The 26,546-nt window shown below is 45.5% G+C and overlaps 1 protein-coding gene across 1 annotated transcript in view; it reads right to left on the bottom strand.

Annotated features, from left to right (window-relative positions):
• The window catches only part of PRRC2C (proline rich coiled-coil 2C), a 2,776,386-nt gene that overhangs the window by 553,606 nt on the left and 2,196,234 nt on the right, over positions 1-26,546 (bottom strand). Inside the window, exon 25 of the mRNA XM_044086759.1 lies at positions 5,926-6,027. Coding sequence (XP_043942694.1) covers positions 5,926-6,027 — 102 coding nt within the window. The remainder of the gene's footprint in view (positions 1-5,925; positions 6,028-26,546) is intronic.

Raw genomic sequence — 26,546 nt, forward strand, 5'->3', positions numbered from 1 at the left:
GCCCTGCAAGAGGCCTCTAATGAATCAAATCCATATTGCAAAGTACGTTTTCCAACCTGTTCAACAGAATGCATTAAATCCTGTAAATCTTTATTTTCCGCACAGTCAGGAAACATCATCATTTTCTGTTAAAGTAATCCAATAACATGTTGCTGATACTTTAACATATGAAACTGGCAGTTTAAAGCCCTAATGGCCAAGGTTGCAGAAGTGTAAACCTTCTTACCCCATCTATCCAGCACCCTGGAATCTCTATCAGAAGGGGTAGGATTTTTAGCAGTAGAAGCCTTAATGCCCTTGGGTCTCTGTGAAATAGTCACTGGATCCGCAATAGGATTTTTAAAAAGGAACTTTTGTGAATCAGGAACCCTGTAATATCTGTTAGGTTTTCTGGGAGCAGGAGGCAAAGAATCAAGGTCATACTAGATTCTGAAAAAGCATCATCAACAATGTCTAGTACAGGAGGAATAGCTAAAGGCCTATGCTGAGGCAGGAGTAAGAAATCCCTAAGCCTCTTTTTTGAATTAGAAAAATCCTGGCTATCCCAGTGGAAATGCTCCCTTACAGTATGTAAGGTTTCACCAAAAGAAAAATCCTCTGGAGGGGAAGCAGAGGGAATAGAGATCTCTGCATCAGAATCATCATAAGTAGATAAGGGCAAATCCAGATCATCAAAAAAAATCAGAATCCTGGTCAGAAGATTCATAAACAACTTCAGTTCTAGGTCTCTTAGAAGGGGGGGGGGGGGTTGGCTTCCCCTGATTAGAGTTATAAGATCTTCAGCCATTCTTATAATTTGTTTTTTAGGCACACAGGCCTGAGCATGTGGTCTGGGTGTCGTTTTTTTAGTCATGGTTCTAGATTTAGGCCTAAATGAAGAAGAAAGCTTCAGTTTAATATGCAAGTCCGTAGGCCTGAATACACCCGCAGAAGCTGGTGCCTGCACAGTGGCTCCGGACCCATCCAAGGTAGAGACATCCACAGGTTCCATAGTTGAAGCATCTCGTGGCATACCGGACTCCAAATGGGTCTCAGTAGAGGCCTGCGAATCAGAAGTAGCGAGTATCAGGGGCTGCGAGAGCGCCTCACTAAGTACTGGCGACTGGCTTAGGAGAAGCATCTTCGGCAGTTTTGGACCTCAACAGCCTGTCTCTGTCTTTATCTTTGCATTTTTTCGGAATCCCGGTAGTCAGATAGCTAACCAACGACATTTCTGGATAATTAAACCGAGAACCAAAATATTTAGAGGCGAAAATATACCGATGGCTGATAGTGTGCTTATTAAATAAAGCACAAAATCGACAGCAAGGTACGTCATTGTCAGGGCCTAGGCAAGGAATACAGTACGAATGAAAATCTTTATGAGGTATTTGCTTTCCACAAGTAATGCAATTATTAACTTTTGCTGACATCGGTAAGGAGCAAGAAAAAGTTTCCCCAATGGGGTACCTAGCTTAAAGACTTCGGTTCTGAAACTCAAACGAAAATTTCAGGAGTTGGCCGACCAGCACTTGTGAACTGCTTCTGCTTTGGGCACCGCTTGGCAAGAAAGACTGATGTAATGGTGTTGGCTGCATGCTTTACACCCCTGACTACCTGACGTCATGGAAGATGAGACAGCAACCGACGCAGGACCCAAGACTTTGATGATAAGGCTGACTGAGGGCTACTGCAAGCAGATAGCCCAAATGTAATGACTGCAACAGTGAAACATGAAGAACATCTGAAAGTGATGAGATCCTGCCCTGAAGCGGAGATATTTTCTGCAGGACTCCATGATAGGAATGTGGAGGTAGGCCTCTTTTTAGGTCCAGGGGAGCTAGCCAGGCGTCCTTGGAGAGCATGGGTAGCAGCTGCTGGAGGGTGAGCATTTAGAATGGATAGATCGAGGATGGGGCGCCAGGTGCCCTCTTTTCTGGGCACCAGAAAAAGTCTGGAGTAGAAGCCTTGGCCTATCTGTTCTTCAGGAACAGGCTCTACTGCCCTCTAGGAGAGCAGGGAATGGATTTGGTTTTGTGCCTCTGCCCACTGATTTGGTGGTAGATCCAGGAACCCTTTTGGGGTTGGAAGGGTGTGGAAGGAGATTTTGTACCCCTGAGACTTCAACTCGGAAACAAAACTCGGGTAGCAGCCGACCGGTACTCATCCAAACTGCTTCTGCTTCTGGCTCCACGGCAAGAAAGACTGATGTAATGGCGTCAGATGCCTTCCTTTATACCACTGATGACCTGACATCAGTCCTTAAGTGACAGCAACCGACGCAGAAATACTAAGTCTATGGTATACGGGCAGGCCGAGGGCTACCCTGGCAGGAATAACACAAATGTGATGACTGCAACAGTGAAACATGAAGAACATCCTAGGTTCCTCAGGGCCCCTCTGCCATGAGAGCGGCATATGTCGTATACCCCTCTGCCTCTGGTGGAGGGCAAATCCTGAGCTTTGTGGGAACAGCTTTGAGATTTCCAGAACCACATCTTCACCCCACACTGATTCCTAGAGAAGAATCGTTGTGGGATAGAGAAGCAGATTCAGATGGCAGTCTCAGTCCTCCTCTTTCTTGACTAAGGTGTCTCGAATGGTCTTACCAGAAAGTGTGGAACCATCAATAAGGGGTGTTTTGTAAATGACGGCTTGAAGGGGTCCGAGAATGCACAAAGCTGGAGCCAGGCTTGATGGCTACGCCTATCCCAGCAGCTCTAGAGGCACCTCCAGTACTGTGTGACAGCAGCCTCATGGAAGTAGTCGATATTGTGGTAAGGGTGGTCATACAGGAAGAGAACAGCTTTTTCTCTTCAGCTGACATGGACCCAGGGGCAGACTCAGCGACCTCTTTGACCAGGTCTCACTGCAGTCTGCTAACATGTGCCATGTAGTTCAGCGCATGCAAGGTAAACGTGGCTGAAGCATAAGCTTGCTTCCTAAAATGGTCCACAGTCCGAGACTCCCTGTCTGGAGGATGGAACTGTAGAGCTCTCCTGAGCTAGCTCTTTCCTGGTGGCTGCCGCAACCACCATGGCATTGACTGGTCCCTTCGGTCAATGCTGCCTATCGGAGGGAGCACTGGGTATTTTGTCCTGGAGCTTGGGGATAGGCTGAACAGTATCTGGCTCCTTCCATGCCCTGGATGGATTTAAATTCCACGAGGGGATCCACGGGAGTGGACAGCCAGGAGATAGAAGGTCCTGTGCCAAACACCTCTAGGAATGCTGACTCATCCGGGATGGGCTTTTGGGTAGACCACACTGATGCAGGATTTCTATAATGCCTTCAAAAGAGACATCCTCTGGGGGTGATTGGTAGGAACCCGCCCCTTCCTCCAAATCGGTATCTTCAGTGAGGGACTCCGGTGGGGAAGTCCAGGTGTCTCCTCTTGCACGTGAGCATCCGAGGGATCTCCTCAAGGGGGATTTCTAGGGAAGACTCGAAAACCTCCGGCAGTTCCGAGGGGGGATCTAATGGGATGCAGTGGCAACAGGCTGTCCTTGAGAGGGCAGGATGGCAGACTCCAGACAAGAAAAACAGGGAGCCTGGATGGACTCAGAGGATGACAGCATCAAGGGGTCTTGAGGGAACCAGGAGAACCCCCTCTACCACATCAAAAGCAGAAGACAAAGAAATCCTCGAAGTAGGAATGACTAGGACTGGATCTGCCACCCCCTGCGGCAAGGGGGGGTGCGGGAGCCGAACCTCTGGGCTCTGAAACCTCAATAGGAAGGGCCGACTCTGAAAACCTTGAAGTCGACGCCATCCCCTCGGAAAATAGTGACTGAGCCTACGGCTCTGAGAATCTGATTTGAAAACGTCTGAACTGAACCACTTAGGGCAATGGTTGGTGTCAAGGTACTGGGAACCACCGGTGCTGATCCCTCAATGCCAGGAACCCTCGGACCCAATGTCTCCAAAACCAGAGGCCGGATCGGAGAAGGAGCAATAGGAAAGAAAATGGACTGCATGCTCCCAACCCCAGAGGGGGAAGGAGCAGACAAGACTCCCAAATGAATCTGGGTCCGGACAAACTTCTGCATCATCCTGTCCACCTTGGCTTCAGAAAGGCTCTGAGAAGACCGGATGGAAGAAGCCACCAACCTAGGCCTGGAGTAACGTCATGGGGAGGCAGAGAGAGAGGGGACTGAGTCTGGGTAGTCTTTGGCTCTGGTGAGAAGCAGGGGGAACAGAGTAGAAGAGAGTTCCGGGTCGGATCTGGCTAAGACTTAGCCGGTGGCTCGACCAAAGAAGAGCGGTCAGGGGACAACTTTTTAGGCCTGTCCCATTACTTGGAAAGGAACTTTTCCCTGTCCCCAGACTTCTTGGAGGGAGGTTGAACTCCAGAAGCCAGGGTGGAGGAGGAAGAAGCCTCCGAAGGGAGGAGGCCCTTAAGGATCAGCTTATTCCTCCTGTCAATCAGGGCACGGAGATTTAAGCCTGTGGGAGACTGAGCAGGAGGAATCCAGGTGATCAACACCTAGGCAAACAATGCACAGAGTGTGGCCATTAGGAGGAGGGAGTATATGGCCACACTGCACATTTCCTGAAGCCTGGCTTGGGTGGTTTGGCTACGGCCACAGGAACCCACACACTACACTACACTCACACAAGACAGTAAAGGGGGGAAGGGGAATGAGAAAGGGAGGGAGAAATTTTTTTTTTTTTTAACCAACTCAAAGTGCCAGGGACAGGGTAGGTTAAAGCAAAGAAGAGACGCAAAGACACCCATAAGGAAAAAGAAGGGATAGAAAAAGATTAAAAAGCTCTTACTTCAACAAGGAGCTGAACCACGCTGTCTCTGATGAGCGGCAAACGAGATCTGAGGGGAGGAGGGAGACGGGGGCATTATGGGTAAGGGAGGAGCTTAGATCCAATGATGGAGTATGCAGCATAGTTGGATCTGTGCCGGATCCAGGGTCCCACATGTTGAAGACCAGATGAAAACAACTTCAGATCATTTTTTCAGCAGTTTCTATATCACATCACATGGTGCACCAGCGTTTTTCCCCATTAGCAAATCACTTTAATGTTCACTTCTTGGGTATGAGCAGTTCTGTACATCACTTGAAGCCTTCTCCTCTGGCAACACCCAGAATTTAACTGCAGTACAGCTTTGGGTTGTTTCAACTAGAGTTGGTCAATGCAGGTAACATCAGTTTTTGTGCAACATAGACCATACAATAAACAGTTTTTTATATTAATCTGAATTCAAAACTGTTTTAAAACAAGACTTATACTTTATTATAATTTACAGTTAATTATCATCTTTAACAGTATGATTTACTGGGCACATCCACCTGCAGTGTCACTGCAGATAAAAGCAAACATGACCAGCACTTACAGCTACTGAACTTGTACTTCAAATAAACTAATTTAGTAATGATGATCAAGGTTACTTTCTATGGTTTTGAACAAAAAATTGTACTAACTACATACTGCATATACACACAGACACAAATGCAGAAGGCACCATCTCTCAACTCTTGGGACAGGCCAGGCTGCTCTTTCAATTAATTCCTGTCCTGCATCACACACCTACACAACACTTAATGGCATATATTATGCAGGTCATTTTCCCCAATATGTAATGAATGCAGAATTTCTTCTTTCATATGAAGCACTTAGCTTCTGAGTAGGCAGGTCTATATTTTGATATGCATGTACTTAAACACAGAAATAAATCAACAGCATACAGAATATCACCCAAGCTGAATAAATTCTTCTTAAGATTTGCCTATATAATTCATGCAACTGCCCTCAGCAACCCCCCCCCCCCCCAAGAGCTTTGCTCTAATTTCATTCAGGAATTTTTCAAGCTACAGCACTTCAGCAAAGGAAAGGAATGCAGACAGTGGAAACAAAAAAAGCAGGTAAAAACATTTACAACTCTTCCTGCATGCAGGAGAAATTAAATTCCCAAAGAGGGACAGTACATACCTTGAGGGTGAGGTCGACAGTAGCGGGAGAGACTGGCGTCAGGCTGGAGCTCTGTTGAAGAGTCTCCCTCCTGGGGAGGGGAAGGGTGTGGGGCAAGGGCACCTGAAAGGTAGGCAACACACATCAGGTTCTAACCACTGGTGCTACAAAACAAGTTCTATACAGCATTCTGTCAAGCACAGCAGGTCAACAGCATTACCATACTGAATGCACCCAGCCAAACATCAAACCAGTAGCTCAAGAGCTCAGCTCAAACATTCCAGCTCACGCTCACAGTTTACATCAAACAAACACTTTCAAAATCATGTTAAACACAGATGAGCACATCATAAAACAAATACCCATCAGAAGTTCAGATTTTAAGTGCACTTTTACAAATGTGACAATTAGCCATCAGCCAAGAATTTCCATTAATACTTGTAAACAAGTCAAACATGGATATGACCCTCCTCTTCATAACTATGGCTTTTCTGAATTCAATAGCATGTAAAGGCTAAGAGCTGCTTGGTTACAAAGCTTACTGACCTTTCCTGAAAGGGTGCCCTAGAAAAGTTTTACCAGTATTAGTAGTACAGCGCACACTGATGTAGAAAGGCAGCAAGTACTCCACCACTTGGGCTCTGTTCTTCCCCAAATGTGACCAGTCGGCAAACAGACTGGTTCCTTTGCTCAAAAACTTTACATCAGGGAATAAATGATAAGTGTTACACCTCAGTGGCCCAACAGAGAGCAAGAATAAGGCAGTAACAAAGCAATCATTGTGCCACAGTGTGTCCCGAGAAAGTACAGTTGTGTACACCTACCATAAATGTAGATGTTCGAGTGTCTTCACTGTTGCAGTCATAACTGTAGAGTGATCCTGCCGGCAGGCAGCCCGAGGTCGGCCAGAATCCCAAAGTCTGGGTCCGGCGTCGGCTGTACCAGCAAGCACCCTGACGTCAGAACGCAGAGGTATAAAGCTGACAGCAGACGCCATCTTCTCCAGTCTTCCTTGCCCCAGATGTCAGAAGTCCCCCAAATTAACCAAAAGGTGTTCAAAAAGGAAACACAAATACACCATAAAAGAAGAGGAAGATAAGAGGGGATTGGTGGGAGGGAAACACCAACTGCAACAGTGAAGACACTCGAACATCTACATTTATGGTAGGTGTACACAACTGTACTATGTTCTTCGTGTTTCACTGTTGCAGTCATAACTGTAGGGTGGAATCCCAAAGCTGTGAAGAGGGAGGAGGTTATGCAGAAGAAGGGGCAGCCAGAAGGCCCTGCAAGACAGCAGAGGCAAAACCTGCCCTAGACTTAGAATATAAAGGGAGATTATAGTGCTTAGAAAAAGTATGCACTGAACTCCAAGTGACAGCTTCCAAAATGTCCTTGGTAGGAACTCCTCTGAGAAAAGCTGCTGAAGAGGCAGCTGCCCTAGTAGAATGACTTCTAACAGTACCTGGAATCTGCTTCCCAAAATAACAAAACCTTATCCCATGGGCAATCCATTTGGAAACAATTTGTTTAGAGATAGCCTTGCCTAGAGAACTGGAGGCAAAAGAGATAAGCAACTGATCAGATTTTCTGAAATCTTTAGTTCTGTCCAGGTAAAACCGTAGTTGTCTGTGTACGTCCAATGAATGCAAAATCCTTTCCCCTTTGTTTTGAGGATTTGGAAAGAAAGTAGGAAGGTGAATAGTCTGATTTAAAGCCACTTTAGAAATCACCTTAGGCATAAATGTAGGATTGGTCCTCAAGGCAACTCTGTCTTGGTGGAAAATAAGGTATGGTTCCACAGCCATGAGAGCTTGCAACTCTGACACCCTTCTGGCAGAAGTCAATGCTAATAAAATAGCTGTCTTCCAGGATAAGAACTTGATATCCGAAGCAGCAGCAGGCTCAAAGGGAGGTAAAGTAAGTTTTTCCAAAACATAATTAAGATCCTAAGCAGGAACAGGAGGAGTTCTAGGAGGTCTTAAATTCTTAGCCCCTCCCAAGAATTGTCTCACCAGCTGGTGAGAGAAGATGGGGGGGATCAGTGTTGTAATGAGCCGAGATTGCAGAAGCATGGAGTTTAATGGAAGAAAAGGAGAGGCCTTTAAGCAAAAGGTCAGAGAGGTAAAGTAGAATGGAAGAAATGTCAGGTAAAAGAGGATCAGAACCTCGATCCCGCATCCAAATACAAAATCTTTTCCATTTAGAAGCATAAGATTTTCTAGTGCTAGGGTGCCTAGCTTCTAAGAGAACATCCAAAACTTGTTTGGGAAAAGCAGAAGGAATCAAAGGCCCTTGTAGAGCCAAGCTGCAAGGCAAAGAGTCTTGATTTGAGAGTGTAGCATCTGACCCTGATGCTGGGACAGAAGAGAAGGAAACAGAGGCAGAATCCATGGAGGATCCAAGAACAGGTGTCTTAAAGTTGGATACCAAAACTGCCGAGGCCAATTTGGAGCTATCAAAATGATAATCTTGGGTTTGTCCTGTTTTATTTTCAGTAACACCCGAGGCAGAAGAGGAAGAGGAGGAAGGCATCGAAGATTCCTCCAGCTGAAAGATGGGGCATCCACTTTCCAAGCTGTTTTGTGGAAGGACCTGGTGCAAAAGAGAGGCAGCTGATGATTGAGATGGGATGCAAACAGATCTATCCGAGGGCAACCCCAAACTGTCGTAATCCTGCTGAATAAGTTGGGGTCTAGCATCCATTCGTGAGGATCCAAAAGATTTCTGCTTAGGCTGTCTGCTAAGAGATTCTGTTTACCTGGAATGAATTGAGCTTAAAGATGCAGATTCAGATTTAGAGCTGTGTCCCATAAACTCATGGCTAGTCTGCAAAGGGGGTATGAGTGAGAGCCTCCCTGCTTGTTTATATACCACATGACTGTGGTATTGTCTGTGCGAATCAGATGATGTCCTGGTTGCAAAAGATTTTGGAAGGCTAGAAGAGCATTTTGGACTGCCAACATTTCCTTGAAGTTGATGTGCCACGGAAGATGCTTCTTTGTCCAATAGCCCTGCTGGCAATTGTTTAGGTAATGAGCTCCCCAAAGCATAATCCGAGGCATCTGTGGTTATGATCTGAGGAGGATGAGGTAGACGAAAGGGATTCCCTTTGTTTAAAGCACAAGCCCTGGACCACCAAAGGAACTCCTTTTGGAGGCAGGGAATAGTACAGTTTTGTACCTACCATAAATGTAGATGTCCGAACTGGATAGCATCTGCAGTCATAACAAATGGGTTGTCCTGTCGTCAAGCAGCCCTTCGGTCGGCCGGATTCCAAAGTCTGGGTCCGGCTTCGGCTGATGTCGCACTTCACCCGACGTCATCTCTGCTGGTCTTCGGGTATAAAGGCATCAGCCGACGCCATTTTCCTCAGTGTTTCTTGCCCCAGATGCCAGTTGCCCTCTTGGAAGGCTAAATTTTGGATAAATGCCAATGTTTCCAAAAAGGTAGAAGGCAAACACAAAAATAAGCATGTATGTACATATATACAAACAAATACACCATAAGAGACTCCTCCCCAGCTAGCTATTAGGAGGGTAAATACCCTAGGAGTACCACAGAGGGGAAGGAGGGAGGGTAATCCTGACTGCAGATGCTATCCAGTTCGGACATCTACATTTATGGTAGGTACAAAACTGTACTATGTCCTTCATGGATGCATCTGCAGTCATAACAAATGGGTAGAATACCATAGCCAACTAGGGGAGGAGGAAGAAAAATTATGGTGTGGTTAGGATCCCTTGCAGTACAGCAGTGGCAAACCCTGCTCGGGATCTAGAATATAGAGGTAAATTATAATGCTTGGCAAATGTATGCACGGAGGTCCAAGTAGCCGCCTCAATAATGTCCTTGGTTGCCACTCCTCGTAAGAAAGCTGTGGTAGTGGCTGTAGCCCTTGTAGAATGAGGCCTTATGTTCTGTGGAATTGGTTTTCCATGGTAGGAGTAACAGAATCTTATGCAATTTCCTATCCATTTGGAGATTGTCTGTTTGGAAATTGCTTTTCCTTCCCTTCCTGTTGCATAGGCTACAAAAAGCTGGTCAGTTTTCTGTTACTTTTGGTTCTGTCCAGGTAGTAGTGTAGCTGTCTATGTACATCCAAGGTATGCAGCATTCTTTCCCCTCTGTTTTGTGGATTGGGAAAGAAGGTAGGTAGGTGGATTGCCTGGTTTAAAGACACTCTGGATACCACCTTAGGCATAAATGTAGGATTAGTTCTCATGGACACCCTATCTTGATGGAAGATTAGGAAGGGTTGTACTGCCATTAAGGCCTGTAGTTCGAAACCCTCCTTGCTGAGGTAATTGCCAGTAGGAAAGCAGTTTTCCATGACAGGTGTTGTAGATCTGCTGTTGCTGCTGGTTCAAAGCGGAGGAGTGTCAACTTTTCTAGCACAAAGTTCAAGTCCCATGCTGGTAATGGTGGTTTCCTAGGAGGTTTTACATTCTTGATCCCTCTGAGGAACTGCCTGAGTAGAGGATGTGAAAAGACAGGTGGATCAAAGCTGTATTCTGCTGAAATAGCTGATGCATGTATCTTGATGGAGGAATAGGACAGGCCTGTATGTAGAAGCTCTGCCAAATACTCCAGAATGTTAGCAATATCTATGTTCGACACATCTTTTCCTCTTTCAGCACTCCAAATGACAAACCTTTTCCATTTTCCTGCATAGTTCCTTCTTGTTGAAGGTCTGCGGGCTTCAAGGATAATGTCTTTAACCCTTTGGGAAAGATCTGGGTTAGTTGCTGCTATGTGATGTTCCAGGCAGTCAGTTGCAAGGTTTTTAGGTTTGGATGCATGATGTTGTAGTTGTTCTGAGTTAACATCAAAGGCATCAGGGGTATTGACCACATTTTCTCCCGAGACATGCTCCTCAGCAATGGGTACCAGTGTTGTCTTGGCCAGTTCGGAGCTATCAGGATTATCCTTGGACGTTCCTCTTTGATTTTCAGTAGTACCTTGTGTATCAAGGGAAGAGGTGGAAATGCATATGCTGTCAGACCTTTCCAGCTGAAGGAGAGAGAATCCACCTTCCATGCAAGTGGGTGGAATGCCCTTGTGCAGAATTTTTTGAGCTGGTGATTGAGAGGGGAAGCGAATAGATCTATTTGTGGCATTCCCCATTTCTTTGTGATGGTCTTGAAGATGTCCAGGTGTAGCATCCATTCGTGAGCATCCGAGGTGGTTCTGCTTAACATGTCTGCTAGGGTGTTCTCTTTTCCCGGTACAAATATTGCCTGTAACTGGATGTTGTAGCTGAGAGCCAGATTCCAAAGGTCCAAAGTCATTCTGCATAGGGGTATGAATGAGTGCCTCCCTGTTTGTTGATGTACCACATGACTGTGGTGTTGTCTGTCCTTATCATCAAATGGCCTTCTTTGAGGAATGGTCTGAATTTTTGGATTGCCAGTTTTACTGCCAGCATTTCTTTTGGTTTATGTGCAGGTGCAGCTGGTCCTGAGTCCACAATCCTTATGCATTTGTCCAGCATGTGCCCCATCCTAGGTCTGAGGCGTCTGTTGTGATGGTTTGGCTTGCTCGAAAGTTGTGGAAGGGTAGGCCTGGGTTTGACTGGCATGCTTGAGCCCACCATAGGAACTCCTGTTTTAGGCATGGGATTAGTGGTATTTCTGCTTCTAAGCTGTGCCTGTGTTGAGACCATAAATTCTTTAGGTACCACTGTAGCTTTCTCATATGCAGTCTGGCATGTGGGACCAAGATTATGCATGATGCCATGAAGCCCAAGGCCTGCAGAACTTTTCTTGCTGTTAGTTTGTTCTGCTTTGTTAATGCCAAGAAGTAAAGAGGGAGTTCTTTTTGTTTTCCTGCAGTTAGGAATGCCATTTGCTGTACCGTGTCCAATTCAGCCCAAGAATGTTCTTGTTTGGGATGGTATCAGCCTTGACTTTTGTAAATTGACTGTGTATCCCAGGGCTTGTAGCAAGTAAATGACCCTTTGTAAATCTGTTGTCAGCTTGCTTTTGTTGTCCGCTTGTAACAGGCAGTCGTCCAGGTATGGATAAATTTGAATTCCCTGTACTCTGCAGTGGCGATTACTGATGCCAGGCATTTTGTGAATACTCTGGGCGCAGTAGATAAGCCAAAGGGCAATGCTGAGAATTGATAATGCTCTGATCCTGCAAGAAATCTGAGGTATCTTCTGCAATTTGGTCGAATGGCGGCGTGCAGGTATGCCTCCTTGAGATCTAGAGTTACCAGCCAACACTCCTTGCCCAGCATGGGAAGAAGTTGCTGTAGGGTCAGCATTTTGAATTTTGGGACAATGATGTATGTGTTTAAGATGGACAGGTCGAGAATAGGTCTCCAACTTTTCTCTTTTCTTGGTACTAGGAAGAGTCTGGAGTAGAATCCTTTGCCCTGTTCTGTTATTGGTACTCTTTCCACAGCTCTCATCTTTGTTAATTCCGTTATCTGCTGTAGAGCTTCTATTTTTTGATTTGGAGGCAGGTTTGGCATTCCTCTTTTTACTGGTAAGGTGTGGAAGTGGAACCGGTAGCCTTGGTCTATGGTTTGCAAAATCCACTTGTCTTTTGTGATATAGTGCCAATTTTTCGAAAATAAGGCTAACTTTCCGCCTAATGGTGCTGCTATTTGCTCCCTGGTAGGCGGAGTTAGAGCCAAGTCACTGTGATTGTCCTGTTGCAGTGGTAGTGGCTGTGTCTGTGCCTCTGTTATTGCCTTGCCACTGTCGTCCTCTGTAGGCACCTCCTCTGGATTGATTTCTGCCTCTATAGCATCTATTCCTGCCCCTTTGGGATCTTGTGGAGTCAGGAAAGGATCAATTTTTGGCAGGCCAGTTCCTGCTAAACCTTGGGGGCTGAACCTGTAAGAAATCTTTAACTGTTTGTACAGATTTTTGCCTTTTCTTCCATTTTCTTCATTACCTGCTGGGCAGGTGTACCAAATAGACTGGCCTTATCCATAGGAGCATCTAATAGCTTTGCTTTAACATGATCCGGTAAGACCTGTTCTTTCAACCATGCATGTCTTCTTATCACTGTGCCAGCCATGGCTGATCTAAATGAAGCCTCCAGTGCATCATAGCCACATTTTAAGGAATGGTTACTAACCTGTTGTATGTTATTCACCATTTCTAATACATATTTCTTATCTAAAGATTCATCAGAGGACAGTTTTTTAGTTAACTGAGCAAGCATAAACTCTTGGTATTGGATCATGTGAAACTGACAGTTTAAAGCTCTAGCTGAGAGAGTAGCAGAGGTGTAAACTTTTTTCCCCCATCTCTCTAAGGACCTGGATTCCCTTTCTGAAGGAATAGGGTTTTTTGCTGTGGTCGAGGCTACTGCCTTAGGCCCCTAGGAAATAGTTTCGGGGTCTGCCAGTGGGGCCTTGTATAGGTGGTGATGAGTGTCTGGCACCCTGTAAAATCTATCAGGTTTGGCAGGGGCTGGAGGTAAAGAATCAGGAGCAGTGCAGACATCATTAAATGCATCATCCACAACAGGCAAAACAGGAGGTATAGCTAAGGGCCTATGTTGTGGTAAGTGCAGAAAAGTCCTAAGCCTTTTTCTTGAATCTGAGAAATCTTGTCCCTGCCATTGGAATTGTTCTCTCATGGCATGTAAGGTTTCCCCAAAGGAAAATTCCTCTGGTGGAGAGGCAGCTGGAATGGATTCTTCAGCATCGGAATCTTCATAAGTAGAAAAAGGATCCTCTGGCTGGTCTGTAATGTCTGAGTCATCCGCAGAATCATCAGGGGACACTGGCTCGGGGGGCTCTGCCCTAGGTCTCTTTTCTGGGGGCTGAGAGGCCCTGTCTGGGTGAGATTGGGATCCCCTAATTAAGGATATTAAATCTTCTGCCAGAGTAAGCATTTGTGAACTAGAAGTGGGCCTGTGTGAGGGAGGTTTAACAGGCACTGATTTAGCAGATTTGGCTGCTTTAGCCCTGGCAAAGGCCTTGATAGACATGGCCGCAGGGGGTCTAGCAGCACCACGTGCTGGGGTAGAGACATCCAAAGGGATGGTGTCTGATAAATCACTAGAAACCACAGTTGTAGGCAAAATTTCTGAGGCCGATTCAGGTAAGGTAGCAGGAGCCTCAGTAGTAGTCATGGATTCGGCTGAAGATTGACCAGTTTTCTCGGTTTCGGCCGAAACTGAGACACTCATGCTTGCTTAACCGTGGTTTCGGCCGAAACCGCGGACCGCGAGTGTCGGTCTTTTTCTTTGCGTTTTTTAACAATTTGGGTAGTCAGAGGATCCGACGGCATAATGTACGCAAAGTCTGAGCCGAAAAACTGTTCAGCAAACTCCGACCGACGCCTTAGCGTTCGTCGGTTGAAGGAAGCACAGGCCGAACAGGCTGCTACATTGTGGGCTGGGCCTAAGCAAGGCAGACAGTAAGAGTGGAAATCTTTATGAGGTATTTGTTTCCCACAAGTTAAACAGTTATTGACTTTTTCTGACATCGGCTGAGGCAAGAAAGAGTCCCCAACGGGGTACTTAGCTTTTTAGAAGTCTTCGAAGTAGTATTCGGTAGTAGTAATCTCTGGATCTGACCGACCGGCACTTGCGAACAGCTTCTGCTTCGGGCGCCACGCGGCAAGAAAGACTGAGGAAAATGGCGTCGGCTGATGCCTTTATACCCGAAGACCAGCAGAGATGACGTCGGGTGAAGTGCGACATCAGCCGAAGCCGGACCCAGACTTTGGAATCCGGCCGACCGAAGGGCTGCCTGACGACAGGACAACCCATTTGTTATGACTGCAGATGCATCCATGAAGGACATCAGAGGTATCGTTGTTTCCAGGCTGTGGTAATGCTGAGACCATACACTCTTTAGGTACCATTAAAGTTTTCTCATATGAAGCCTTGATTTGGAATCAACAGGATGCAAGAAGCCATGTAGCCCAAAGCCTGCAGGAATTTCCTTGCAGTGAGCTGAGTTAAAGTAGCCAAGGTCTTGAAAATTGATGCCAGCTGTACTTGTTTTTCTGGAGTAAGGAAGGCCCTTTGTAAGCTTGTGTTTAGAAGAGCTCCCAAAAAGATCATTTGTTGAGAGGGGATCAAATGTGACTTTTTTGTGTTCACTGAAAATCCCAGTAGTAGGAGAAGACGCGGAACAAACTGCAGATGTTGAAGTAAAAGATCCTTGCTGTCCGCCTGAATAAGGAAGTCGTCCAGGTAGGGGTAAATTTGAATTCCTTGGAGTCTGCAATAAGCTACTACTGGAGCCAGACACTTGGTAAAGACTCTGGGCACAGTAGATAAGCCAAAGGGCAGTACAGAGAATTGAAAGTGTCTCGAACCTGCCTTGAATCTGAGGTATTTTCTGCGTTCCTGTCTGATGGGAATGTGTAAATAGGCTTCCTTCAAGTCCAATGTCACCATCCAAGCATCCTGGGAGAGCATGGGAAGAAGTTGTTGCAGAGTAAGCATCTTGAATTTTGGAATCTCCAGAAAGGTATTTAACACCGAGAGGTCCAGAATAGGTCTCCATGAGTTTTGTTTCCTTGGGACCAGAAATAGTCTTGAGTAAAAACCTTTTCCCATCTCTGGAAGTGGAACAGGTTCTATGGCTTTCATGGCCAATAAGGCGTCCACTTGATTTAAGGCCTCTGACCATTGATGTTTTGGCAGATCCGGCCAACCCGAAGACCTTGGCAGAGTATGAAAGTGGAATTTGTAGCCTCTTAAAATCACGTCTAAAACCCATTTGTCCTGGGTAATACGAGTCCAATTTTGGTAGAAAAGAGAAAGTTTTCCTCCGAGAGCGGCTTCCAGTCAAGGAGGACCTGTAGCCCAACGGAGAGAGTCATTGGGTCTGCTTCTTTTGTGATTGAGGTCTGTCTTCTCCCCTTCTAGGTGAAGAAGCAGTCCATTGTCTGGACCTGTAAGAGGCCTGAGCCTTCCCCCGACCTCTGGAGCGTCTATATCTTCCCCTTTGAGGCCTGTCAGACGTGGGAAAGGACCAATTTTTGGAGGGCCAGTTTCTAGAAAATCTAGGAGGCTGAACTTGTAAAAAATCTTTTAACAGTCTGCATAGATTTTGCTTTTTCTTCCATCTTTTTAATAACCTCCTCAGCCTTGGATCCAAATAAAACATCATGCTGAAAGTACAGTTTTGTACCTACCATAAATGTAGATGTCCGATAGACATGCAACTGCAGTCATAACATGTGGGTTTGTCCTGCCTCAGGCAGCCCTCGGTCGGCCGGATTCCAAAGTCTGGGTCCGACGTCGGCTGATGTCGCATTTCTCTCCGTCAGAGCGGCTGGAGTACATAAGCATCAGCCGACGCCATCTTCTTCAGTGTTTCTTGCCCCAGATGCCAGGTGCCCTCCAAGGAACGCTGTAATCAAATTGGAAGACAAAAACAGGATTCCAGAGAAATAAATGAGAAATAAAACAAATACACCATAACAGATATCCCCAGCTAAGAGAAACAGGGATAGGAGTGGATCCTAGGCATAGAGGGGTATGGAGGAGGAAAATCCGACTGCAGTTGCATGTCTATCGGACATCTACATTTATGGTAGGTACAAAACTGTACTATGTCCTTCAAGAATGCAACTGCAGTCATAACATGTGGGTAGAATACCATAGCTTAGCTGGGGGAGGAGGTATGCACTAGGAAAGAGATGGTGTGGCAATCAAACCCTGCAGGACTGCCGAAGCAAAGCCTGCTCTGGATCTGGAATATAGAGGGAGATTGTAGTGTTTGGAGAATGTATGCACGGAGCTCCATGTAGCAGCTTCTAGAATGTCTTTAGTAGGCACCCCTCTTAAGAATGCTGTAGAGGTGGCTGTAGCTCTTGTGGAATGTGGTCTGACATTGGCTGGAACAGTCTTTCCATGAAAGGAATAACAAAATCTGATGCAATGTCCAATCCATTTTGAAATTGTCTGTTTTGAAATTGCTTTTCCTTGGACTGCAGGGGCGTAAGCTACAAAAAGTTGTTCAGACTTATACTGGCCTTGGTTCTGTCCAGGTAGTATCGAAGTTGTCTGTGAATGTCCAAGGTATGTAACAGTCTTTCCCCCTTATTCTCAGGATTGGGGAAGAAAGCAGGCAAATGAATAGCTTGATTTAAAGAAACCCTAGATACCACCTTTGGCATAAAAGTAGGGTTGGTCCTTAATGAAACCCTGTCTCTGTGAAAAATTATGAACGGTGGTATTGCCATTAGGGCCTGTAGTTCCGAAACCTTTCTTGCTGAGGTAATTGCCAACAGGAAAGCTGTCTTCCATGAGAGAAATTGCAAGTCAACTGAAGCTGCTGGCTCAAAAGGAGGTGGAGTCAGTTTTTCTAGGACAAAATTGAGGTCCCAGGCTGGCACTGGGGCCTTTCTTGGTGGCTTGATGTTCTTGATTCCCCTGAGGAATTGCCTTAGCAAAGGGTGTGAAAAGACAGGAGGATCAGTGTTATATCTAGCTGAAATAGCTGATGCATGTATCTTTATGGAAGAATATGAGAGGCCGTTCTTTAGCATATCCACCAAATATTCCAAGAGGAGTGGGATGTTCAACAATGATGCATCATGCCCCTTGCTGGTATTCCAAATGCTGAATCTCTTCCATTTTGCTAAGTAAACCTTCCTGGTGGATGGTCTTCGAGCCTCTGTTAGTATCCGCTGAACTTCCCTGGAGATGGATAGGTTGAGGTTATTCATGGGATCTCCCAGGCTGTTAGCTGCAGTGTCTGAAGGTTTGGATGCACTGTTTTGAGATTGTGTTGAGTCAAAAGTAGAGAAGGGCCCACCTCCTGGTGTGACATATGCTCCTTAGTAGTGGGTACCAGTGTTGTCTTGGCCAGTCCGGAGCTATTATGATTCCCTTGGGTCTCTCTGCTTTGATCTTTAGTAGTAATGAGGTCATCAGTGGCAGAGGTGGGAATGCATAGATTGTTAGGAAGTTCCAGTTGAATGAGAGAGCATCTATTTTCCAAGCTTTTGGATGGTATGTCCTTGTGCAGAATTTTTGTAGATGATGGTTGAGGTGAGAGGCAAATAGGTCTACTTCTGGCCTGCCCCATGTCGAAGTCAGTTGTGTGAAGATCTTCGGATGTAACCTCCACTCGTGTGGATCTGTGAAATTCCTGCTTAGGCTGTCCGCCAGCACATTGTCTTTGCCTGGAACAAACTGGGATTGTAACTGGATGTTTAGGCTCAGTGATTTTTCCCCAAAGATGCATTGTCAGTCTGCAAAGGGGGTAAGAGTGGGTGCCCCCTTGCTTGTTTATATACCACATCACAGTGGTGTTGTCTGTCCGTATCAGTAAATGGCCTTGTTGAAGTTGGTGTTGAAAGGCCTCGATGGCATGCATTACTGCCAGCATTTCCTTTTGATTTATATGCAGATGTGTTTGCTTTTGAGACCATTGTCCTTGTATACACCTGCCTTCCATGTGCGCCCCCCATCCAAGGTCTGAGGCGTCTGTGGTCATGGTCTGTGTTATCTGTGGTTTTTTGAATGACATACCTGTGTTGGCCTGGCTCACCGAGGCCCACCATAGGAATTCCTTTTGTAGGCATGGAATGAGTGGTATGGTTGTCTCCAAGTTGTTGCTGTGCTGAGACCAAATGCTTTTTAGGTACCATTGAAGCTTTCTCATGTGTAGTCTTGCTAATGGAACCAGGAGAATGCAGGATGCCATGTAACCCAGGGCCTGTAGGAATCTCCTTGCAGTCATCTGGGTGAGTTTTGCTAAACCTTTGAAGTAACGAGTTAACTTTTCTTGCTTGTCTTCTGTCAGGTAAGCCATTTGAGAGGCTGCGTCTAATTTGGCTCCTAAGAAGATTATTTGCTGGGATGGCTGCAATCTTGACTTTTGAAAGTTGACTGTGTATCCCAGAGCTTGAAGTAATCGTATGACATAGTCCAAGTTTTTTGTCAACATCAATTTGTCGTCCGCTTGTATGAGGCAGTCGTCCAGGTACGGGTAAATATGTATCCCTTGGAGCCTGCAATGAGCAATTACTGAAGCCAGGCATTTTGTGAATACTCTGGGCGCAGTAGATAAGCCAAATGGCAATGCTGAGAATTGATAATGCTCTGGCCCTGCAAGAAATCTGAGGTATCTTCTGCAGCTGTGTCTGATAGGGACATGCAGGTATGCCTCCTTGAGGTCCAGAGTAATCAGCCAAGACCCCTTGCCCAGCATGGGAAGGAGTTGCTGTAGAGTCAGCATTTTGAACTTTGGCACTATGAGAAAGGTGTTTAATGCGGACAAATCCAGTATTGGTCTCCATTGAGATTCTTTTCTTGGAACAAGGAACAGTCTTGAGTAAAACCCCTGGCCTTGTTCTTGTTGTGGAACTCTTTCTATTGCTTTCATTCGAGTCAGCAGAGAGATTTGCTTGATAGCCTCTGCCCTCTGGTTTTGTGGTAGGTTTGGCATGCCTTGTTTTCTTGGCAAGGTATGAAAGTGGAACCTGTAGCCTCGGTCTATAATGTCCAAAATCCATTTGTCCTTTGTCAGTCTGTGCCAGTTTTCTGCAAACAGAGATAATTTTCCGCCCAAGGGAGCTTCTAGTTGTTCCCTGGTAGGCGGAAGTAGAGGAAAGTCATTGAGATTGTGGCTGTGGGGCAGGTGAAACCCCTGCGTCACTTATTTGGTTTCCTGGCTGCCATTGTCGTCCCCTGTAAGGACCTCTGTATTGGCCTCTTCCTCGGCCACGTCTGTTTTTACCCCTTTGAAACTTTTCTGGATTAGGAAAGGACCAGTTTTTTGAAGGCCAATTCCTACTGAATCTGGGGGGTTGAACCTGGAGGAAATCTTTCACCGTCTGAACTGATTTTGCTTTTTCCTCGATGGTCTTTAACACATCCTTAGCATTAGCACCAAAAAGCTTGTTCCTTTCCAAAGGTGCATCCAGAAGTTTTGCCTTTACATGATCTGGTAGAGGTTGATCTTTTAACCATGCATGTCTACGAATAACTGCCCCTGTCATAGCTGCCCTACATGAAGCTTCCAGTGCATCATATCCACACTGCAGGAAGTGATTGCTTACTTGTTGAGTGTTATGTACTGCTTCCTGCAAAGCCTTCCTGTCTAAAGGATCAGGAGTGGCCAATGTTTTTTGTAAATCTTCTAACAGGAAATCCTGATATTGTAACATATGAAAAAGGCAATTCAAAGCTCTCATAGATAAGGTAGTGGATGTGTAAACCTTTTTGCCCCATCTCTCTAATGACCTAGCTTCCCTGTTGGAGGGCAATGGATTCTTAGAGGTGGAAGCTGAAACTCCTTTAGGCCCCTGAGAAACAGTTTCAAAATCAGCAGTATGGGCCCTGAATAAATGGGAATGAGTTTCTGGAACCCTGTAATACCTGTCTGGCTTGGCTGGAGCAGGAGGAAGAGAGTCAGGGGTAACACTAGAGTCAGAATATAAATCATCCAAAACATCAAGTACAGGAGGAATAGCTAAGGGCCTGTGCTGGGGCTTCTTAAGGAAGGTCCGAAGGCGTTTTCTGGAATCAGAATATTCCTTGCCTTGCCACTTGAAATGTTCCCTCATGGTATGCAGAACTTCCCCAAAAGAAATATCCTCAGGCGGGGAGGCCGAGGGGATGGAATCCTCTGCATCTGAGTCCTCATAGGTCTGAAAGAGCTCTTCCTGGCTATCAGAGTGGACAGAGCCCTCAGAGTCTTCATCTGACGGAATAGGGTCAGAGGGTTCAACCAGGGGCCTTTTATCAGAAGGAGGCTGGGATCCTCTCTCAGGATGAGCCTGTGAACCTCTAATCATAGAAATTAAATCAGCAGCCACAGACATAATTTGTGTCTCTGGAGTAGGCTGAGGAAAGGTTTTAGTAGAAAGATGCTTTGTTTTGCTGGCTGCCTTAGCCCTGGTGTAGGCCTTAACAGACATGGCCATAGGAGGCCTGGCAGCTTCACGTGCAGGAGTGACCTTGTCTACAGCAATGGTCTCGGGCATTTCCTCGGTTTCAGTATCCGGAGGAAAATCAATAACTGGCGGAGTGATATCCGGAATCGGAGTCGTCGGTAATGCGGTGTCTTCGGTTTGGAGCGGTGGAGAGAGCGCCTCAGAGGGAACCGGAGCACCCGCGATAGGTTTTGGCGTGGAGTCGGTGGTAGACGCGGGCCGAGGATGCCGGTCCCGGTCTTTTCTTTTCTTGGGAGTTTGTGATGTCGGAAGATCCGACGGCATTGTGTAAGCGAATTTATCGCCGAAAAAATCTTCAGCGAACTCCGCCTGGCGCCTGAGTGCGCGCTTGTTGAAGCGAGCACAGGCTACACAGGCCGAGACATCGTGGTCCGGGCCAAGGCAAGGAAGACAGTAAGAGTGGAAATCCTTATGAGGTATTTGTTTACCACAAGAAAGACAATTGTTAACTTTGTCAGTAATTTCTGACATCGGCTGAGGCAAGAAAAGGTCCCCAACGGGGTACTTAGCTTTTTTGATGACTTCAGAATCGAAGAATACAGGAGCTGACCGACCGGCACTTGCGAACTGCTTCTGCTTCGGGCACCGCGCGACAAGAAAGACTGGAGAAGATGGCGTTGGCTGATGCTTATGTACTCCAGCCGCTCTGACGTCGAAGAGAAATGCGACATCAGCCGACGGCGGACCTTTGGAATCCGGCCGACCGAGGGCTGCCTGAGGCAGGACAACCCACATGTTATGACTGCAGTTGCATTCTTGAAGGACATCAGGGGCATCTAACAGTTTAGCCTTAACCTGTTCTGGTAAATTCTGCTCACGAAGCCAAGCATGTCTCCTGATAACAGTACCAGAGGCTGCGGCCCTGCAAGAAGCTTCTAAGGCATCAAAACCACAATGTAAACTATGTTTGCTAACTTGTTCAGTTGCATGCAATACATCCTGTAATTCCTTGTCCTCTGCACATGCAGGAAAGGTAGAGAGCTTTTGCTTTACAACAGACAAAAGAAATTGCTGATGCTTGAACATGTGAAACTGGCAATTTAAAGCTCTAATAGAAAGGGTAGCAGAAGTGTAAACCTTTTTGCCCCACCTGTCCAAGGCACGAGAATCCTTTTCAGAGGGAATAGGATTTTTAGATGAAGCAGCCTTAGCAGCCCTAGAACCCTGAGAAATGGTTTCGGAATCAGCAGAAGGGTTCTTAAATAAGAACTGATGAGAGTCAGGGACTCTGTAAAATCTATCAGGCTTAGAAGGAGCAGGAGGCAAGGAATCAGGATTTAGGTTAGCTTCAGAAAAAGCATCATCCACAATATCAAGTACAGCAGGAATAGCCAAAGGTCTGTGTTGAGGGAGAAGGAGAAATTCCCTAAGTCTCTTCTTAGAAGCAGAGTAATCCTGACCTTCCCAATGAAAATGCTCCCTCATCTCATGTAAGGTTTCCCCAAAGGAGAAATCTTCAGGGGGAGAAGCAGGGGGAATAGAGTCCTCTGCATCAGAATCCTCATAAGGAGGAAAAGAATAATCCTGGTCAGAGGAAGAGACAGAAGACACAGAAGCCTGATCAGATGAATCAGAAGGAATATCCTGTCTAGGCCTTTTTTCTGGAGGAGGGTGAGAACCCCTAATCATTGTAAGTAAATCTTCAGCCATCCGAAGTAATTGCTTCTGGGACTTGGGAGCTGTATCCGAGGAAGCTTGAGAAGAAAACCTTGGTTTAACAGGAGTCTTTGACTTTGCCTTTGTCTTTGTAGAAATAGTGATATTAGAAGGCCTGAAAACCCCCTCAGAAGCCGGTACCTGCACAGCGGTTCCGGACCCATCCGGAGCGATGTCCGAAGGTCCTGCAGCAGCTAAAATACTAGGCCAAGAAGGCTCCTCATGGGAGTCCGTGTCGGCCATCGGTTCCGAAGTGGCGGACGACAAGGGCTGCAAAAGTGCCTCACTGACGACCGCCAAACCCAAAGCTGGCTCCGGCTGCAAAATATCATGTTTGGACCTCGGAGGCCTATCCTTGTCTTTGCGTTTCTTTTGAATTCCGGTTGTCGGTAAAGTATCCGAAGACATCCTATAATTGAATCGTCTACCGAAATAATTCAAGGCCCAATCGTTCCTACGCTTGATAGTGCGAGAATTAAACCTGGCACAGAACCGACAGCAAGAAACGTCGTGGTCAGGGCCTAAGCAAGGTAGACAGTAAGAGTGGAAATCTTTATGAGGTATTTGTTTTCCACACGATATACAATTATTAACTTTTTCTGACATCGGAGGAGCAAGAAAAAAGTTTCTCCAACGGGGTACTTAGCTTGAGAAGAGAAGTAGAAAACTTCGGACTGAAGACAATCAAAGCACGTTGTCTGTAAACACCAACCAACGACTTGCGAGCTGCTTTCCACCGCATGGCAAGAAAGACGGGAGAAGATGGCGTCGGCTGTCAGCTTTATACCTCTGCGTTCTGACGTCAGAGTGCTTGCTGGTACAGCCGACGCCGGACCCAGACTTTGGGATTCTGGCCGACCTCGGGCTGCCTGCCTGCAGGATCACCCTACAGTTATGACTGCAACAGTGAAACACGAAGAACATCTTCCATACAAGGTTAACATAACTGATACAAATGTCCACAAAGGGCATGGAGTAGGTGTGCATATCAGTTTGATCACTGAAAAAATTCCTGTATTAAGGAGAAGGTGAGGAAGTCACAGTCCCAATTCAATGGTAGTAAAACTAAAACCTTAAAAGCAGCAGCACAGCTATAATTCTGATTTATATTTCAAGTAAACTTACTTTTTCTTTTCCAAGGCTTTTTTTAAAAAGCTACTTACCACGTAACTTGAACCAATATCATTCTGCTCTACATTCATGCAACTAAGATGGCAAAAATATTCTGTGCAATAACCGTGCTGTGCTGCCTGCTTAAAATATGCAAAGCTCCCAGGGTGGAGCCCTCAATAAAGAAGTAATGACAAATGCATATATTAGCAGTTTTCCATCTGTGAAAAAGTGACCATGTGCTGTAGCACTGAGGAGTTAAGCAGGACTTGTGATCATACCTCTGATTTTTGCAGAATGTTCAGATACTCGAGTTTCAGACTATCTATTCTTTAGAAAAATACATGCCAAGACAAATCATGTTATTCTATCAACCTTCTAAGAGCAGTATTTAAAATCTGTCCCTGTTTCTGGGCTTTTGCCCCCCCCCCCCCATTATGTCAGGCTTTGTCCAGACACGATACCACTCCAAAGTTTACAGCTTCATGAACTTAAAGACACTTATTCAAACCATGGCTGGCTGTGGGCACCATGACAAAGATGGATAGAAGTCTTGATAGTGACCTGGATTAAATTACTGGATTGGGTGTTGGAGGGCATGGGCAGAGAAAATTGAGGAGTAACAGGCTATATATATATATATATATATATACATATATATATATATATATATATATATATATATATACATATATATATATATATATATATATATACATACACACACACACACACACACACACACACACACACACACACACACACACACACACACACACACACACACGCGCGCGCGAGGTGGAGGGACTGGTTATGTCCCATTACACAGCATCCTCCGAAGAATGTCCTTGAAGGCTGCTTGTTGCAGAGAATGACAACCCAGACCCAGTAAAGAATCATATGTTCTAGAAAACAGATTAGCAAACATAACACACGATGTCTAAAAGTGGAGGGGTGATGTGAAAAAAAATCTGTCTGAAATATAATGGGAGAGTTCAACTCATTCCTCTTGGTCTTCTGTGTTCTTAGTTGTTGAAAAACTGAGTCAAATTATGAAAAACGTCAGTAGTCATTCAAAAACCAAGATTAAAAAAAAGCATCCAAGGCTTATGATAGTTACAGTAGTAAATCGACCCTCTCCTCTAAACTTATTTTGGCAATTCTTTGGAGTTCAGCCAATTAAAAGTTGCCTGCATTACTTCCACCTTTTCCATTTTACAACTCAAACTTTACCTCAAAACATGCAATTATGTTTTTTCAACTGAAGCTTTTATTACACTAAAGAAATCCACATACATCCTTATTGCATTTAAGGCTGCAAAGCCGGGGACAACACATGACTAACGTTGCATGCCCTCCATTTTCTGTAACAGTGAATGCCATACATAATTTGAAAATGAATGACATCAAGCAGTACAACTGTTTTGCAGCATTAAATGAAGTTGAGACAGCAATTACTCAATGGGATACACGTTTTTACATAAACACATTAAACAGATTTTAAATTTTAACAAATGCATCCTTCATGGGAAGAACAGGCTGTTTTAAGGAGATGTCAGGTGAAATAAACCACCCGTGGTGGTGGTGCTGTGGTAGCGTTGTCGCCTCGCAGTAAGACGTCGTCCGGTTCGATTTTCAGCTAGAGCGTCTTCTGCGTGGAGACATGCGTCAATGGGCATACCTTCGTTGAAGGTTGTGCGTCAGGGCTGGTAACTCGGCACGTAAAACTCAACTACCAATCATTAGCGGACCGGAGTTCCGCTGTGACGACCCCTAACCGGGAAAAGCCGAAAAGACACAACAGGTGAAATAAACCCATGAATATGAACAAAATGAAAAGACAACTGTGCACACATTAAACAGCAGCAAATGAATATCTCCATCCCCCCATCTACAACATATGATGCACTTCCTGGTCAATATGTGTCTGCAGTTTAAGCAAGGAAAAGTACAACTGTGTTACTAATTTAATATAACTGTACATGTTAGAAAGTGGTCACCATTGCAGTCATCATCTCAGGGAAAGCTGCGACAGACTGGTCTGGCAGACGGTCAAACTTTCAGAGATGAGCATCATTCCCCTTGACCAGGCTAACTTCTGGGCCATGGTATAGGTCCTCATGCATTGGTCTAAAGGTGACATCTGCTTATGCTATCTTCTGCTCCTTCTTACCTCCCACAGGTAGAGGAGGTTACCTTCTTCCATACAAAGGTGTTGTATAATCAAAACCCAGGACAGCCTAGCTATGGTTTAAGACTTCTGCACTTCCTGAGACATCTACACACAAAGGCCAGGAGAATACAAGTACAGCCAAACAAAGGGAAGGCAAGGATGCCATACCCTGCCCCCCTGTTGCCTGGAAAATAGAGGGGAGCCAGGCAGTTTGCACAGAAACTGAAGGCTCACAATTGTTAAATGTGCTGCTCCCTGTAAACAGAGGATTCTGGGTTTAATTCCTTCTTTCATTTGCCTATTCTGACTCAGCAAGTTACTTAATTCAGTGTTTGTGGGTTGGCACGTGTGTCCAATGGACATAACCAGTTAATAAAAGTATAAAAAAATGAAGGGAGGGAAACAGGCCTGCAAGAGCAATTACATTCAAACATCTACTGTTATGATTAGTTGCCTGCACTATGGTATGTTCTTTGTGTGGGTCACTGCTGCAATCACCTTAGGGAAGATTCTCAAAGCTTTTCTCAATATAGCCTGGGAGGGTGGCTACTGAGGCACCACAGTATGGCAGCAACAAACCCTGCTGTTTCCATGGAGAAAACATAATTCAATAATGTTTGGCAAACTTGTGGGCTGAGGACCAGGTGACCCTCCAAAAACACCCTGAATACCAACTCCTCTTAAAAAGGAAGCAGTGGTGGCTGTGACTTTCACTAGTAAAAAATTTAACATGAATTCTGCGGCACAAAACAATACAATGGGGCATTGATATGGAAACAGTTTTGAAATGGTCAAACTCTTATTTCA

This window comes from Protopterus annectens, chromosome 10.part0, assembly GCF_019279795.1.
Source record: "Protopterus annectens isolate FY-2018-M chromosome 10.part0, PAN1.0, whole genome shotgun sequence".
In the NCBI taxonomy this organism is placed as follows: Eukaryota; Metazoa; Chordata; order Ceratodontiformes; family Protopteridae; genus Protopterus; species Protopterus annectens.